Genomic DNA, 18133 nt, shown 5'->3' on the forward strand with positions numbered 1-18133 from the left:
ATATATATATATATGTATATATATATATATATATATATATATATATATATATATATATGTATATATATATATATATATATATATATATATATATTTTTTTTTTTTTTTTTTTTATGTAAATACATAGTAGTTAAGGACAATTAATGTAAAGTGGGACCGTGTATAGTTATTATACAGTGTTACCAAAAATCTAGTCTTCTGCTTTTTATAACAGTGACTAAAAAAAAAAAGTAGTGGGGACATTTTTTGCTGCTGTATTTATAGCCACGTCTTCAAGCAATGCACTAATGATAATGAGGATTCTTGTACATCATAATATATCATTAACAATATTCCAGACTTAATTCACAGATGTTAGAACAGAAATGTGTGTGGTAAATTTTACACTGTATGAAAAGCAGCTGTGATGAGGGTTGTGCAAAAGAAAGTTAAGCTTATGCATGTAAGTTCATCATCAAGCACACTATAATCACATCACCAAGATGATCAAGTTATAAATTAAAATTCTGAATAATTAGGAACAGGAATCAGCTATCTGCTAGTGCTTCCATACAGCATTGAAGATCATTTCAAGTGTTGTTGAAAAGGTCAAGCTGATGTCAAAACCAGTATAAACTGCAAAATCATAACTCTGTGGTATTGATCAGAGTCAAACATACAGGAAAAGCACAAAGAATATGTGCAAAAGCTGAACTATGCAAACCTAAGGAACTGAATATGCAAAAACCGCACTGTATAAATATTACACAGTCGCATGCAATGCATGCAAATATTAATCATAGTCATCCTTATTAATGAAAAGCCCTACCCTGTATCCGTTTACTGTGAAAATGTATGTAGATTTAAAACTTGAGACAAACTTAATGTATATACATATATAAAATATTCAGTTGGCACAGGTATTATTATTCAACTTGATAATTGCAAGCAACTGCAGTCCAAACACAAACGAAAATCACAAATGACCTCATATTTTGTACTTTAAACAGTCTATAATTAAAATGCAGGGTTTCTATCCTTATTGATTTAATTAGTTAATTAGTTAAAATTACTTCTTTAAAATGTAAAAACCTAAGGTATGTAAATGCTGAAGAAAACTATGCTATATATATATATATATATATATATATATATATATATATATATATATATATATATATATATATATATATATACACTCACTGGCCACTTTATTAGGTACACTTTACTAATAACAGATTGGATCCCCTTTTTGCCTTCAGAACCACCTTAATCCATTGTGGCACAGATTCAACAAGGTACTGGAAATATTCCTCCAAGATTTTGGTCCATATTGACATGATAGCATCACACTGTTGCTGCAGATTTGTCAGCTGCACATCCATGATGCGAATCCCCCGTTCCACCACATCCCAAACGTGCTTTATTGGATTGAGCTTTGGTGACTGTGGAGGCCATTTGAGTACATTGAACTCATTGTCATGTTCAAGTCTAAGATGATTAGCTCTTTATGACATGGCGCGTTATCCTGCTAGAAGTAGCCATCAGAGATGGGTGCAATGTGGTCATAAAGGGATGGACATGGTCAGCAACAATACTCAGGTGTTGACATGATGCTCAATTAGTACTAATGGGCACAAAGTGTGCCAAGAAAATATCCCCCACACCATTACACCACTATCACCATTTGGTTATTTGAGTTATTGTTGTCTTTCTATCAGCTGGAACCAGTCTGGCCATTCTTCTCTGACATCAATAAAACATTTGCACCGACAGAACTGCTGCTTACTGAAAATGTTCTCTTGTTCAGACCATTCTCTGTAAACCCTAGAGATAGTTGTGCGTGAAAATCCCAGTAGATCAGCAGTTTCTGAAATACTCAGACCAGCCCGTCTGGCAACGAACAACCATGCCATGTTCAAAGTCTCTTAAATCTTCTTTCTTCCCCCTTCTGATGCTCGCTTTGAACTGCAGCAGATCATCTTGACCATGTCTACATGCCTAAATGCATTGAGGTGCTGCCATGTGATTGGCTGATTAGAAATTTGCATCAGTCAAGCAACATTACCCTGCAATAGCGCCTGGCAGCATTGCTCAAAAAGTTGCCCCATGCAATGTTTTGTGTGTGTCTAAAAATTCAGCATTTTTAGAGCTTATTCTCCGCAGAGGAGCGGGCGCAGCCATTTGAATCTTTTTGGCACGAGACTTCCGGTATCATTCATTTTTAGACATTAAAAACTGCTCGTTTCGCTGTTTGATGTTGCAAACTGATATTTCCTTGTTATATTATTCTACTTGGTCTGTATAGTCATGCAAACATTTGTTTGTAGAGCAAGTAGTTTGACCGTTTTTTGCTGTTTATTATTCCTTGTCATTTCTCCCATAGGCGACTGAAACAGAAGTTCTAAGACAATGGTAACACTTTACAATAAGGTTCATTAGTTAATGCATTTACTAACATGAACTAATCATGAACAACACATGTACAGCATTTATTAATCATAATTGAACATTTACTAATGCATTATTAACATCCAAGTCCATGCTTGTTAACATTAGTTAATGCACCGTGAGTTAACATGAACTAACAATGAACTACTGTATTTTCATTAACTAACATTAACTAACATGAACATGTACTGTTCATTGTTTGTTCATGTTAGTAAATGCATTAATTAACATCAACAAATGAACCTTATTGTAAAGTGTGACCAAGACAATCGCGAAAACAGGCACACTTCCGCATTTTAGAATAAGGTCAATATAAATAAATAATATACCAGTGAGCAGTATTTATGTCAGTAGCTGAATGGATTTTAAACTGTTATTTATCACACATTTGTAAAGGCAGAATGACACCAGCAATTAAGATGCATCGGTAAAGTGAATGTTTACAGCTACAGAGGCTTTCATTAGTCCATTTAAAAGAGCCAGCTGAAGAAAAAGAAACAGACGGCTGAACAAAAATCATTATCCCCCGGTTTCACAAACAAGGTTTAAGGCTAGTCAAGATTAAATTGCATGTTTGAGCTGTATGAACTCAAAATAACTTGCGGTGAGATGTCTTAAAATATGTCAGTGCCATATTTTATCACCAGGTGCACACCAGTAGTATATTTTTCTGAGGCCATTTTTATAAATGTGGCTTAAATAGCCTAATTTAACTAAGGCCTAGTCCTGGCTTAATCTAAGCCCTGTTTGTGAAACTGGGCCTATGAGTTTTTCTTTGATGTTTTCCAGGTGGATCAGTAATCTTCATTCATTCATTCATTTTCTTTTCAGCTTAGTCCCTTTATTAGTCTGGGGTCGCCACAGCGGAATGAAACGCCAACTTATCCAGCAAGTTTTTACGCAGCGGATGCCCATCCAGCCGCAACCCATCTCTGGGAAACATCCACACACACACACACACACACACACACACACACACACACACACACACACACACACACACACACACACACACACACACAACAGACAATTTAGCCTACCCAATTCACCTGTACCGCATGTCTTTGGACTGTGGGGGAAACCGGAGCACCCGGAGGAAATCCACGCAAATGCAGGGAGAACATGCAAACTCCACACAGAAACGCCAACTGAGCCGAGGATCGAACCAGCGACCCAGCAACCTTCTTGCTGTGAGGCGAACGTGCAACCCACTGCGCCACTGCGTCGCCAATCTTCATTCATTCGTTCATTTTCTTTTCGGCTTAGTCCTTATATTAATCAGGGATCAGCACAGCGGAATGAACCGCCAACTTATCCAGCATATATTATATGCAGCGGATGCCCTTCCAGCCACAATCCAACACTGGCAAACACCAATACACACTCATTCACACTCACACACACTGCAGGAAATTTAGTTTATTCAATTCACCTGTACCGCATGTCTTTGGACTGTGGGGGAAACCGGAGCACCAGGAGGAAACCTACGCAAACACGGGGAGAACATGCAGACTCCCCATAGAAATGCCAGCTGACCCAGCCGAGGCTCGAACCAGTGACCTTTTTGCTGTGAGGCATGAGTGAACTTGCGGGGGAAAAAATATTTTCAAAGTTGCTATGAAAAGAATATAAAGGATTAAAAAAGGCCTTAAGATCTTCAAGATCTTTCTGCTGGCAATGTTCTGTAGCACAGTGTTTCCCAACCCTGTTCCCGAAGCACACCAATGACTCTACTTATCTGTCCCATTAACTTGAGTTGGTTCAGGGGTGTTTGAATAGGGAGAGACTGAAAAAGTATACTGTCGGTGTGGCTTCAGGAACAAGGTTGGGAAACACTGCAGTAGAGCTGCACTAGAAGCAACACTCAGACTCACCATTGACAGACATTTTCCTGCTTTAAATTCCGCCCACCCTCACTCGCTGAGAATGATTTGCTTCCTAGTATCTTCTTACACTTCTCTCCCATGCCACTTCTCTGCACAGCAGTCTCCTCATCTTCTAGAAGAAGTCGAACATGGTGGGCGATAGAAGCCATGTTAACAAAACTCTGTAAAATCACAGGAAACTTTCAAATTTGCCAGCACTCCTTTTTGTGGTGCTTTGTAAAGTGTTTTCATTTGGGATTAAAACTCGGGTGTCCAAGTTAGTCTCTGCAAAAATCTATATTTTGGTTACCAGTCCTGCATTTGAAAGACAAAGTTTCTCTTTAGTTCAGTCTTGGCCACTTGAGATGTGTTGTCAAAAGTTGTAACCCACCAAAAAACTTACAGCAAAAAAAAAAAAAAAAACAAGTTCACACTTACATTTATTCATTATCCAAAGTGACTTACTGTACAAATGCGGACAAAAGAAGAACTTCAAATCAACAGTTACTAGAAATGCGTTATTAATGAATTATATTGTTTATAAATGTGCTGAAAAAATCTTGTTTCCATTAAACAAAACATGAGGGGAAAAAGAATCCAGGAGGGCTATTAATTCTGACTTTAACTGGAAGGAGTACATTGAATGCGTACCTTTGCTCTAAGGGTCAAACAACACAAAATAATGTCAAGAATCTTGGTGTGATTCTGGAGTCAGATCTGAGTCTTAATAGTTATGTCAAAGCAGCAAGTAAGTCAGCATCTCAAAAACATTTCAAGAATTAGATACTTTGTTTCCAGTGAGAACTTAGAGAAACTTGTTCATGCTTTTATCAGCAGCAGGGTGGATTACTGTTGCAGCCAAAAAAGACAGTCCGACAGTTGCAGCTCATCCAGAACGCAAGGGCCAGGATTCTGACCAGAACCAGAAAGTCAGAGCACAATACACCTGTCCTCATGTTTTTACACTGGCTCCCAGTTACATTCAGAGTAGATTTTTAAATATTATTACCTATCTTCAAATCACTAAATGGCCAAGGACCTCAATACATTACAGGTATGCTTACTGAATACAAACCCAACAGATCACTCACACTTTAGGATCAACTAGAAATTCCAAGAGGTCAGTCAAAGCAGGGTGAATTAGCCTTCAGCTACTAAAAGCGCCGCTCGCTGCAGGAATCAGCTTCCAGAAATGATCAGATGTGCTCCAACATTAGGCTCGTTCACATCAAGACTGAAAACCCATCTGTTTAGCTGTGCCTTTGCTGAATGAGCACTGTGCTACATCCGACAGATCGCACTGTTAGTGTTTCTTTACATTTTTGTTCTTTTGTAACCTGTTAAACACATTGTGATCTGTTTTTATCGGTTTTCAATCACTTTTATTCTTTGTTTTTTTTCTTATTCTTGTCTCTTTTATTCCTGTTTATGTAAGACACTCTGAATTACCACTGTGTATAAAAAAAGTAAGTAATCCAAATGGATAAAATTTTTAAATGCAATTAGAATACATAAATCTTATAGGTCTAAATATTGTGTGTTTACCACAATGAAAGGAAAGAGTTGTAGTTGTATTGCTGATTTGCAGTGAAAGAAATAAAATAAATAAAAATTGAGAAGAAAATATGATTATGAAAACAGAATACAGGCTCATTCTGAAAACGTACCTTTATATACACTTTTAGACTTCGCAAATTATGTAGCCGAGTTATTTCTTCTTGTCGGCTTAGTCCCTTTATTAATCTGGGGTCGCCACAGCGGAATGAACCGCCAACTTATCCAGCAAGTTTTTACGCAGCAGATGCCCTTCCAACCGCAACCCATCTCTGGGAAAAATTCACACACTCATTCACACAAAAAACTCATACACTACAGACAATTTAGCCTACCCAATTCACCTGCACCGCATGTCTTTGGACTGTGGGGGAAACCGGAGCACCCGGAGGAAACCCACGCGAAGGCAGGGAGAACATGCAAACTCCACAAAGAAACGCCAACTGAGCCGAGGTTCGAACCAGCGTCCCAGCAATCTTCTTGCTGTGAGGCAACAGCACTACCTACTGCGCCACTGCCTCGCCGTAGCTGAGTTATGTAGAAGTAAATATGGCTGCATTTCATCTTTAAAAGTACATTATGGGGTGGTACTGTATGACAGCATTCCTTTTCGTGCTACCAGCTGACTGTTTACCTCTATGTGAACAGCTTTTCCGTTGTTACCTGCTTGTCCAGTGGCTTGTTGGCAAACCAGAGACGCAACAAGGAGTTGACTCTGATGGCGGGGTTTGAGTCCAATAAAGAACAGTTCCAGAAAGCAGGTAAGACAAAAACAAAAGCTAAAAGTAAAATAAGTAAATAACAAGGCGATAATGTGGTGAAATCTGAAAATGTGGTAAACAGATTAGGCGAGGGCTTCTCTTTTTCTGGATTGCTTTTAAAAACATTATGGGTTGGGTTTAGGGAAGTGGGTGGTTGCTGGTAAATCAGTGCTTTTGAAAAGAAGGGAAGGAGGAGGGTGGGTCAGTCGATCGGTCAGTCGGTCAGTCAGTCGACAGTGAATTTACGTCAGAAAAGCAGGCGCAAATGACACAAGAGAAATTTGAAATGTGAAAAAGCGTACACAGCGGCCTCTGGTGTATTCGCGAAAACAAAAACTGCAAAATATGTACCTCCTGGGACGTATTTGGTGCTCTTCTGAAATGTATATAGGGGTACGTTTTCAGAATGAGCCTGGGTTGGTTTTGTGTCAACTCTACAACTCCTCCCCCTGAACTTTCCCTTGCCCTGTATCTTGCTCTGTCACAGGCTTGAGGTCATTGCCAGTACAACTCCCAGTCAAAAACACTTTTCACACTGCAGGACTGTGACAACTGTGAGTCACAGCGATGTCCAGATATTCAGCAGGCTCACGGGCATCAGTGAAACATCACTGCTTCTGTCAGATCGTGTCTTTGATAACCCTTTAAAAAAATATAAGTTTATTCAAGTGTGTCATTACATCTTTTAAACTAAGAAAATATACCTTCTAGGTACTTCTCTTTGGAGTTTGGAGTCTGCTCAATCCTTTACACGTTTTTTTAATTGTTTCAAAAATGTTTGACTTTCTTTTTTTTTAACAGAAACCAGATATTTTAAATGTCTGGCCCTACACATAACTCATTTTAAATGGTTTAGTTTGTTTTATTTTTATGTCTGTATTGTTTGGGTTTTACTAAAAATCTGGTTGAACTACATGTCAACAACTCCTTTAGAAATATTAGTCCCATGAAAAAATGACGTGTTCAATTTTCCCCACTGTACATACTGTCACGATTACCAGCGATCGTATTTCATAAGATCGCTGGATTTTACTAACAATAACCACTCTACTATAAAAACCAGCCTAGGCTGGTTGGCTGGTTTTAGCTGGTCGACCAGGCTGGTTTTAGAGGGGTTTTGGCCATTTCCAGGCTGGTTTCCAGCCATTTCCAGCCTGGTCTTAGCTGGTCAGGCTGGAAAATGACCAGCTAAATCCAGCTAAAACCAGCTTGACCAGCCTAGCCAGGCTGGGAGCCCAGCCAAAACCAGCTTTGTCCAGCTTAAACCAGGCTGGTCAAGCTGGTTTTAGCTGGATTTAGCTGGTCATTTTCCAGCCTGACCAGCTAAGACGAGGCTGGAAATGGCTGGAAACCAGCCAGGAAATGGCCAAAACCCCTCTAAAACCAGCCTGGTCAACCAGCTAAAACCAGCCAACCAGCCTAGGCTGGTTTAAGCTGGATTTTTCAGCAGGGCATGGACTACAAATCCGCCATTTCTGGACTACATTTTCATACATGCACTCCGCTGAGTCCGCTCACACTTACACATGCTTCCTCAGCTAGACTGATTACATTCACACCACCTGAGGATTGTCAGAGACTGATTGCACACACTATTTAAGCTACACACTCACTCCTTCACTTTGCCGAGTCTTGTTAACTGTATAGTAACACTACAACACGTTTTCCTTGTCTTGTTTCTCTGTTTTGACCTTGTTTACCTTTTGTCTCCGTCTGCCGCCTGCCTTCTGACCTCTTGCCTGTTACTTTGACTACGATTCTGGAGTCTTCATATACCTGTTTGCACCTGTATTGACCATTGCTTGCCTGACCACTGATTAAACCTGCATTTGGATCCAAACCTCAGTTGTCTGTGTCACTCCCTGTGGTAACACATACATTGTACAAAATTGCTACAGTATTACTGGTAATTTTGGTTGTAGTTTTAATTTAAAAACCATGTAATCGGAGCATAAAACTATAAGATATATTTGTGTTCTGGTGAAAATACATGTTTAAAACAACACACAGAGAAGTTAAATAAAGAAACACATGTTTATTTTAAGGTGAACATTTTGCGAACCTTTAGGGATCATGGCAGGCAACCCGAAAGTTATTGAGATCTCCTACCAATACTGTGTCCTTGCACAAAGAACAAAACCCCAGGATGCTCCCTGCAGTAAGTAAACTATAAACAGCTGCTAAATGACAGAAATTATAACCTTTATTAGGTACTATCCGCACTATCAAGGACAAAATGCAACATTTTTAGGGGAAAACACTTTCAAGAAATCATTCAGTGCAACCCATTCTCACTCCTGAGTCCCGACCCATCAGATACTGGTCCTTGGTTAAAATCTCTTCTTACTTTGTGATGCTTTGGAAAACGTACCACGTAACGAATTAGCCACTAAACTGGCAAAGCGTAAAATAGTTTTGTTAATTAATTAATTAGGTCCTCACTCCATTCACCTCCCTTTTAGCCAAAGAAGTTGGCATTAAAAGCAATGTGGTGCACGGTAAACATTAAGTTTTCTATTCAAATTTGGCATCCTACCGCACAACACGACATGTTTGCTATTGCAAGCTGCCTTTTTTTTTTTTTGCAACCGAGAACCCGTGTGACGTCATGTGTGATGTAGGCTAGTATCTCCTCTATAGCGTTCCGTTTTTCATACAACCCTGCCTGTGAGAGTGGTTGAGCTCAAGCACATCACATAAAAGGAAAATGAGAAGCATCTTAAAGGAGGCGGGGCATGTCAGATAATAGAGAGCATTTGATTGGTCAGAAGATTTAAAGGGCCATGAAACCCCCTCGTTTCAGCAGGGTGTTTTCACACCTCTACTTTGGAAAAAGTCAGAAAAGTGGGAGTGTCCAGCTCTGTTTAGGGAGGAGTGTCGGAGGAAGAAAAGTGGGATGGTGTTGGAGTGTCTATTTGGGCACGCGTGAGTTTCAGAGTCAAAATACACACACACACACACACACACACACACACACACAGTAGAAAGTGATGGTGTTTAACCTACATGGACATCTGTAGTCGAATTATTTGCCAAATTATTAAATGGTGGACTTTAACTGCAGTTTGGCTCTTTCATTCAGGGAATTCATTCATGCCCCTCGCGACAAACGAGATATTTGATTCGAGGATCTGCTCTAAGCGTGTATTTTTCATGCAATGTTTGATACCGCACGGCGAATGAGAGAAAAAAAAACCTCTGCATTCCCGGAAACTTAGATGCACACGGCAGGTAGCATCAGAAAGCCGCGTGTGTTATTCCGGTCACTAAATGCTGTGAAAACCCTACACGAGTTTAAAGTTTGGTTGTGGTGCTAACATGTTTACACTCGGTGCAATAGTTAACTTAGTTCGATACGAACAAACTGAATAAGCAAAGAGCGCTGGTCGCTCACTTACCAAATCTGTAGAGACAGGACAATCACCAGCAACAAGAGAATACTACAAGCGAATCCGGATCTCAGCGTTTGCAGATGAGAACAGCTCTTAGGTAAACAATGTGCCTCCTCAGACACGTAAGTTAATGTTGTCGAGCGTCGCATACACTGTTAATCCACACGTGACTCCAGCTGAGCTCTCACAGAGAGAAAATGAAAACAAAACTTAACGGCAGCAAACTATAAAAGCAACACTTCACGCTTGTTCTGCCAACACAACGTGGCGTCTCTGTCGTCTAAACACTGTGACAGTAATGAATATTAATGAAGTTGCACAATAGAGCGCGCTGATTGGTTTGAACCAATCCTTACTCATGCATTAATGCAGCACAGTGTAAGACGTAATAAGGCACACTCTGGCACAGACGTCCAGTCTGCACGCTGGAATACACGCTATTATGTCATGACCGTGACGCAGCTTCAAAAATTCGTTTCAAACCGGAAGTACGAATTTGCTTGAAATAACACAAAAACAACCAATTTACACTTTTTAGTGAAATATAGGTGTCCTAATAGTGTTTTTAGCAGTGTGGGACACACATACGGCTGTCAACAGCTCAAAACATGTGTTTTGGTGTTTCGTGACCCTTTAATGACAAACTGAAGTATGAGGTGACGTGAATAAAATCGTTACTCCGTTTCGGCAGAAGTAACAAGTCGGAATCAGTTTTGCATCTTCTAAATGCAAATATTGTCACTTTTTTGGAGCTCACGACATCCTTTAAACTAGCAACACCCTTACTAACATCAACATTTCACTGGACCCTTTTATCATAATAATAATTTGAGATTTACTTTTAGCGTCAAGGCCAACGTTTTCTCATTTAAAACAATGGAGGACTCTGCATGTCTTAATCTGATGCCATCGGGATATCCCAAAGAATGTCAAGCAGGGATCCCGACTGAGAGTCAATGTGTTTGTGCGCTGACAACGAGTAAATAATGTTTCACTCACCTGTTTAATGGCATGCAGCAGCTTCCCATAGCAGAATATGATGACCAGGAAGGGGACGATCAGGCAAAAAATAAAGAGGCAAATGATGTAGGAGATGTTATTGGCGGTCTTGGTCGTCCAGTCTACAGAGCAGGTTGTCCCGGGGCCTTCGGGGCCATAGCGGCTCCACCCAAACAGAGGAGGCAGGGTCCAAATTAAAGAGTAGATCCAGGACATCAGCACCCCACCGATCACCTTCTTGTAGTTGGTCGCATCAGCCTCTGTGGAGCCCATCATTGTACAGTAGCGTTCGTATGACAGCACAGCCAGAGAGATGAGCGATACAATGCCTGCAAACAATTTAAGATCACATTAAAATAAGGCTGTGACATTGGTTTAATGATAAGGTGTATATAGTACTGTGGAATTTAAACTACATGCAGTATCCTAAAAAGCTATACATCACTGAAAAGTTTATTTATTGCCCCTATTCATTTACACTTATAACACTTATATATTACCACACTTATTTGTTTAGGTCACATAATGGTTTTGCATGGATGTTTCTGAAAGCTGTGTATACTGTGAGTTCATCTGACTGTGTGATGGTGTAATGGGGATGATACATAAACTTAAGCACCAGCTCAAGGGCATAACCACAATGGAGATCTAATCCTTCTCCAGCTCGATTGCTGATCCATTAACTAAACCACTAGAGCATGACTTAAGTACCAAATAAACCAGCTCAGAGGATCTATAGGGAAAACAATGCGCTGGTCTGACAACCGCCATGATTATGAGACTTTCAGATCTTAAAGAAACTCCCAAAATTGAAATTCTGTCATCATTATTCAGCTTTTCCAAAAGTTTATGATTTATAGTTTTCTGTGGCATTTAAAATATATTTTGAATGACAATTTTTATGCATATAATTGGGTGATTTGATAAAAATGCCACTCAAAGAAATGTATGTACAGTTAAAGTCAGAATTACTAACCCATTTTTATACTTTTATATGTTTTCCAACCCAGGCTCATTCTGAAAACATAGTCCCGCGGACGTTTCTGGAGACGTATTATGTAGCCAGAGGTACGTATGGCTGCATTTCATCTTTTAAGCAAACGGAGTGACGATGTTCCCTTTCGCGCTTGCCGGCCGGCCGGCCAACCGCTGATCTCCATGTAGAGGGCTTTCCTGCTGCAACCAGTTTGTCTGGTTAGCTCGTTGAGTAATGACGGCAGACTCGAGGTGCAGAGAGGAGCTGACCACGGCGACGACCGGGTTTGAGTCCGTGGAAGAGCAGTTCCAGAAATCAGGTAAGAAAATAAAAACAAAATCCAAAAAATAAAGTGAATGAGTTCATAACAGGTTGAGAATGTGGTAAAATCCGAAAACGTGGTTAAAAAAAAAAAAAAATCAGACGAGGGCTTTTCTTGTTCTGGACCGTTGGTTGGGTTTAGGGAAGGAGGAGGGTGGGTCAGCCGATTGGCCGGTCGCACAGTCAATCATTCTGTCATTCAGACAGGCAGACAGACAAATGGTTGTTCGACAGCGGCCTCTGGAAGGTTCACGCAAGAACAGCGCGGGCGTGAACAGGTGCTCACAAGAGGCGTTCGAGATGCAAAAAAGCACACACAGCAGCCTCTCGTGGATTCATGAAATCAAAAACTGCACAAATACATACCTCCCGAGATTCGTATTTCGCTATCTCCAGAGACGTCCGCGGGACTATGTTCTCAGAATGAGCCTGGGTTGATGTTTTCTTAAGTTTTGTTTAAGGGACATGCTTTTTTCAATGCATAAACATAATATTTTTCATAACTAATTTCTTTTATCTTTGCTTTTTATTAGTTATTATTCCAGATACTAGTTCTCAGTTTAAACTGTAATTTAAAGGCCTAATTAGGTTAACTAAGTCAGTCATTGCACAACAGAGGTTGCTTTTGTAGTCAATCGGAACTGAAAAATAATAAAAATAATAAAGTGGGCTGATAATAATGACCTTAGAGTTTTTTTATCAATTCATTCATTAATTCATTTTCCTTCAGTTTAGTCCATTATTTATCAGGGGTTGCCACAGCTGAATGAACCACCAACTATTTAGTTGATACGTCTTTCAGCTGCAACCCAGTATTGAGAAGCATCCGTACACACTCATCCACTAAAGCCAATTTAGTTTATTCAATTCACCTATAGCGGCTGTGTTTGGGCTGTGGGGGAAACCGGAGCACCCAGAAGAAGCCCACACCAACACAGGGAGAACATGCAAACTCCACGCAGCCAGGACTCGAACCAATGACTTTCTTGCTTTGAGGTGACAGTGCTAACCACTGAGCCACTACGTACTCCATCATTGGAACAACGTGTGCAAAAAAAACAACAACTTAATTCTCCCTTAAAACTACTACTTCACAACTTATGTTTATACCCTTAAAGTTTACTGAATTTTAACTATCATGATCAGCAACACTGGTATAAGCTGCACAAATCAAACACACAGGTTGGTATTAGTGGTTTACAGGGACTCTCAGTAGCCACAATGTATTACATCCAGTAAAAAAAACACTTATTATAAAGCCCTTCTCCACATCTACCCGTAAACCCAACCCTCACAGGAAACCTGTGGCAAAATTTAAACATCAAGAAATTCCATTAAGTGTGAATTTGGAGCATTTGGACATCAAACATGTCCTCGTAAACCACCATAATAGAGTACAACTAGGTCATACACACGTCACTATACAAAAAAATCTCTTTGTAAACCACTAAAACCAGTACACACACATACATTCATTCATTTTCCTTCGGCTTACTCTCTCTCACCACAGCGGAATGAACCGCCAACTATTCCAGCATATGTTTTAAGCAGTGGATGCCCTTCCAGTTGCAACCCAGTACTGTGAATCACCCATACACACTCGCATTCACACACACACACACACACACACACACACACACACACACACACACACACACACACACACACACACACACACACTCATACATTATGGCCAATTTAGCATATTCAGTTCACCTATAGCACATGTCTTAGGACTCTGAGGTAAAACCAGAGCACCTAGAAGAAACCCATGCGAACATGGGGAGAACATGCAAACTACACACAAAAATGCCAATTGACCCGGTCGGGACTCAAACCAGTGATCTTCCTGCGGTGAGGTGACGGTGCTAACCACCGAGCCACCACACACAAACATTGCTAAATAAATCAATCAATCATAAAATAACATTTACCCAGTGATGGGTTGCGGCTGGAAGGGCATCCTGTCACGTTAGAGTGATCAAAACAGGAACAAAAACGGGCGTAGAATCCAAGTGCAGATTCAATATAGAATTTTGCAGTAACAGTGACCAAAAATTCAAGTTAAGTAACAAAAATTAAAAGTTCAATTTGAAAATTAAAGTTCAAAGTAACAAAATGGCAAACAAACAAACAAAGCAAGAAACTAAGACAGATTAAACTCGAATTAGACTTTAACAAGATACAAGAGCGAGATCAGGAACAACATACCAAAGATGACAACGACCAACTAACAAACAGAGGTGGAATGACAGAATATATAGTCCAGGTAATCATCGGTAAACAAGGACAGCTGTGGTTGCATATCAGTGTACGTGAATTCCGATGTGTGCGCGATGTATGTATGGATATGTAGTTCTTAAGCCACTGTAGTTCGCTGGGGGTTGCTGGCGAACTACAGTGGCATCCGGTGGACAAACACAGTCAAGACACATCCGCTGCGTAAAACAGATGCTGGGTGAGTTGGCGGTTCATTCCGCTGTGGCGACCCTGATTAATAAAGAAACTAAGCCGAAACGAAGTGAAGTTTAGTTTTAAACTAATTTCGAGAGGAGCATGTGCTCATGATTTACCCAGCTGGTCCACATTAACTAATTATGATCCTCCAATCAAAGGATCCCAAACCACTATATATATCCTCATTTCCTTTCTACAACTATCTTCGTCTGGAAGAAACCCCCCCCTCCTCCCCTTCTTCCTCCTTTATCCAGAATGGGCGGCACGGTGGCCCAGTGACTAGCACTGTTGCCTCACAGCAAGAATACCAATGGTGTTGGGTCCTCGCTGAGCCATCTGGTATTTCTGTGTGGAGTTTGCATGTTCTCCCCGTGTCCGCGTGGGTTTCCCCCGGGTTCCCCGGTTTCCTCCCACCACCCAAATGTGCTCTATATTATAGATAAAACAAGCCTAAACCTTTTTTATAATGTCTTACTCTCAGGAAGTTCGCCTTGGCCTCAGCAGCGGGGGAGTTTGAGATAGACCTGAGCTCAATCTCCACTCGCCCTGCAAAAGGGGGGGAGCCCTGGGCTCGAGGATCCCTTGAGCTCAGGGCTCTCTCCCGGGACAGCATGCCAAACAAGCTATGTATAAATCATGAGCTAAGTGTGAACTCTTGAAAATGAATGAGTGAATAAAATAACAGTCAATTGCTTCAAAATGCCGCCAAACAGTTGCACTAGTAAGATGTAACTTTGGTTTTTCACTCACAGTCAGACTGTTAAAGCGTTCTTCGGGGATCAGAGTTTAAGATCGCTTTTTGATTACTTGCTTCAAACCGATTCCAGATGAAACCAACAGCATTTTATGAGACGAGAGGCTTTTTTTTTCCCCTTGCTTGTTCTAATGATAAATTGCCTACAAAACATCTCGCAGGAGATGAATCTGATGAGGCAAGTGCCTGAAAAATTGCATAAGATCTCAATATTGCAACACTGAGGTGGATTCAGAAATCTAATATTCTGGTTATGTTAAGTTGCCAAGAGGTGATTTTTGTCCCACAGACAAAGAAATGATGCTCTCCTGCGTTCACTGGCAGCCTTTCAATGAAAAACAAATTCTGTTCAAATCAAATTATAACAGTGGTGATACTTCTCCAGACTTTTCCATTTCACACCTAATTCGACATCAGCCGATGCAACATTTGTGGAGAACATCAGTTGCACATGGGCTGGTTTGATCTGTGATGCAGCCTGGAGATCTAATACAATCAGAAGTATTTCACCATACTGAACTTACAACACAGGCTCACTGGAAATACGTGCTTCAGCCTACATTTTTGTTAAACCACATAAAAAAAGTGTACTTCAACATACATTTGACAGCAGTTTCTAGGTAAAATGAACACTAGGGGGCAGTATGACAGCAACTTTTATTGCTTTTCACGCTAATGATATTTAGAGGCAGGTAATTTCCACTGGAGACAGTGGGGAAAATTGAACACAACCCAGGCTCATTCTGATTATGTACCCCTGTATAGATTTCTGGAGAGCACCAAATACATCCCAGGATGTTTTTTGCAGTTTTTGCTTTCGCAAATCCACCAGAGGCCACTGTGTACAATTTTCAGATCTCAAATGTCTCTCGCGAGTACCATGCGCGCCTGCTGTTCTCGCATAAATGCACCAGAGGCCGCTGTCGACTGGCTGACTGACCGTTTAACTGATCCTCCACCTTCCCCCTTCCCTAAATCCAAACAATGTTTTAAAAAGCACAGATTGACCCGCCCACCCACTTCCATAAAACCCAACCGACAGTGTTTTCAAAAGCAGAAAAAAAAAGACCTTGCAGCCTGATTTTGACCACGCTTGACCACATTCTCACCCTGTTCTCTACTTGTTTACTTTATTTTTTGGCTTTTGTTTTTATCTTGCCTGCTTTCTAAAACTGTTCTCCACCAGACTCTAACCCTGTCATTGCTGTCAACTCCGCTCTGTGTCTAAAGTCTGCCGACGTACGTGTCGAGCTAAATTGGTAACATCGGAAAAGCCATCAATATGGAGGTAAGTGGTCAGCTGGTAAGCAAGAAAAGGAATGGATTCATACCGCCCCGCTGCATTCATTTTAAAGACGAAATGCATCTGAAACTTACAACGAAATGTACCCGGAGCAACGTTTTTTATATTTTGTAAAAATGAAGGCTGAGGCACAATGAGCTGGGGTTGTCAATGTAAAAATAACCAGCCTGATCTTAATAATAATAATAATAATAATAATAATAATAATAATAATAATAATAATAATAATAATAATAATAATAATAATAATAATAATAATTCCTTACATTTATATAGCGCTTTTCTGGGCACTCAAAGCGCTTTACACATTGGGGGGAATCTCCTCATCCACCACCAGAGTGCAGCATCCACCTGGATGATGCGAAGGCAGCTATTTTGCTCCAGACCGCACACCAGCTGATAGGTGGAGAGGAGACAGAGTGATGAAGGAAATTATGATATGGGGAGGCCATGATGGACAGAGGCCAGTGGGCAGATTTGGCCAGGAATCTTTTTCGTAGGACATCCTGGGATTTTTAACGACCACAGAAAGTCAGGACCTCTTATTTAACATCTCTTCCGAAAGACGGCGGTTACTGAGCAGTATAGAGTCCCCGTCACTATACTGGGGCATTAGGACCCACACAGACCACAGGTTACTGAGCAGTATAGAGTCCCTGTCACTATACTGGGGCATTAGGACCCACACAGACCACAGGTTGAGCGCCCCCTGCTGGCCTCACTAACACCACTTCCGGCAGCAACCTAGCTTTTCCATGTGGTCTCGCATCCAAGTACTGACCGCGCGCAGCCCTGCTTAGCTTCAGTGGGCGACCATGTGAGAGTTGCAGAGAGCTAGCTGCTTACATAGTAACTGTTATGTAGTACATGCATAGTATACTTAGATTACTGCTGTAATATGTAATATGTCAGTTATGTTTATAATACGTTTATAACAGCTCTTGTGCCCAAAGTTGTTCATATTTATGATTATTTTTATTTATGTAGCACCGTAGTCCAGCAAGACACAACATTTCATTCCACTCTTATGTCCACACATATAGCAGAATGACAATAAACTCTGGACTTGGCTTGAATACAAGCTATTAGGCTAGCATGCTTGTCAAGTGGTGAAACCAGTAACAAGCAATCTTCAAATTGTGATCAGATTCTTCATGCCTCGCTTCAGTTCATTTTTTAATAACGATGAACATAACAATTCCTGAAATTTAATAAATAGTGATTTCAATCCGTCTCCCACTGAACCCAATAAGCAAATGTTTGTGTTTCATCAGCTGAGTTATTGACAAAGAATCACATCAGAGATTCAGCATTTATTCTG

The 18133-nt window shown here is 40.5% G+C and overlaps 1 protein-coding gene across 1 annotated transcript in view; it reads right to left on the reverse strand.

Annotated features, from left to right (window-relative positions):
* Window positions 1-18133, reverse strand: part of tmtopsa (teleost multiple tissue opsin a) — an 84379-nt gene that overhangs the window by 62620 nt on the left and 3626 nt on the right. The window contains 1 exon segment of the mRNA NM_001118899.2: window positions 11002-11330. Within this exon segment, the coding sequence (NP_001112371.1) occupies window positions 11002-11330 (329 nt within the window).

This window comes from Danio rerio, chromosome 2, assembly GCF_052040795.2.
Source record: "Danio rerio strain M-AB ecotype USA chromosome 2, GRCz13ab, whole genome shotgun sequence".
Taxonomy (NCBI): Eukaryota; Metazoa; Chordata; class Actinopteri; order Cypriniformes; family Danionidae; genus Danio; species Danio rerio.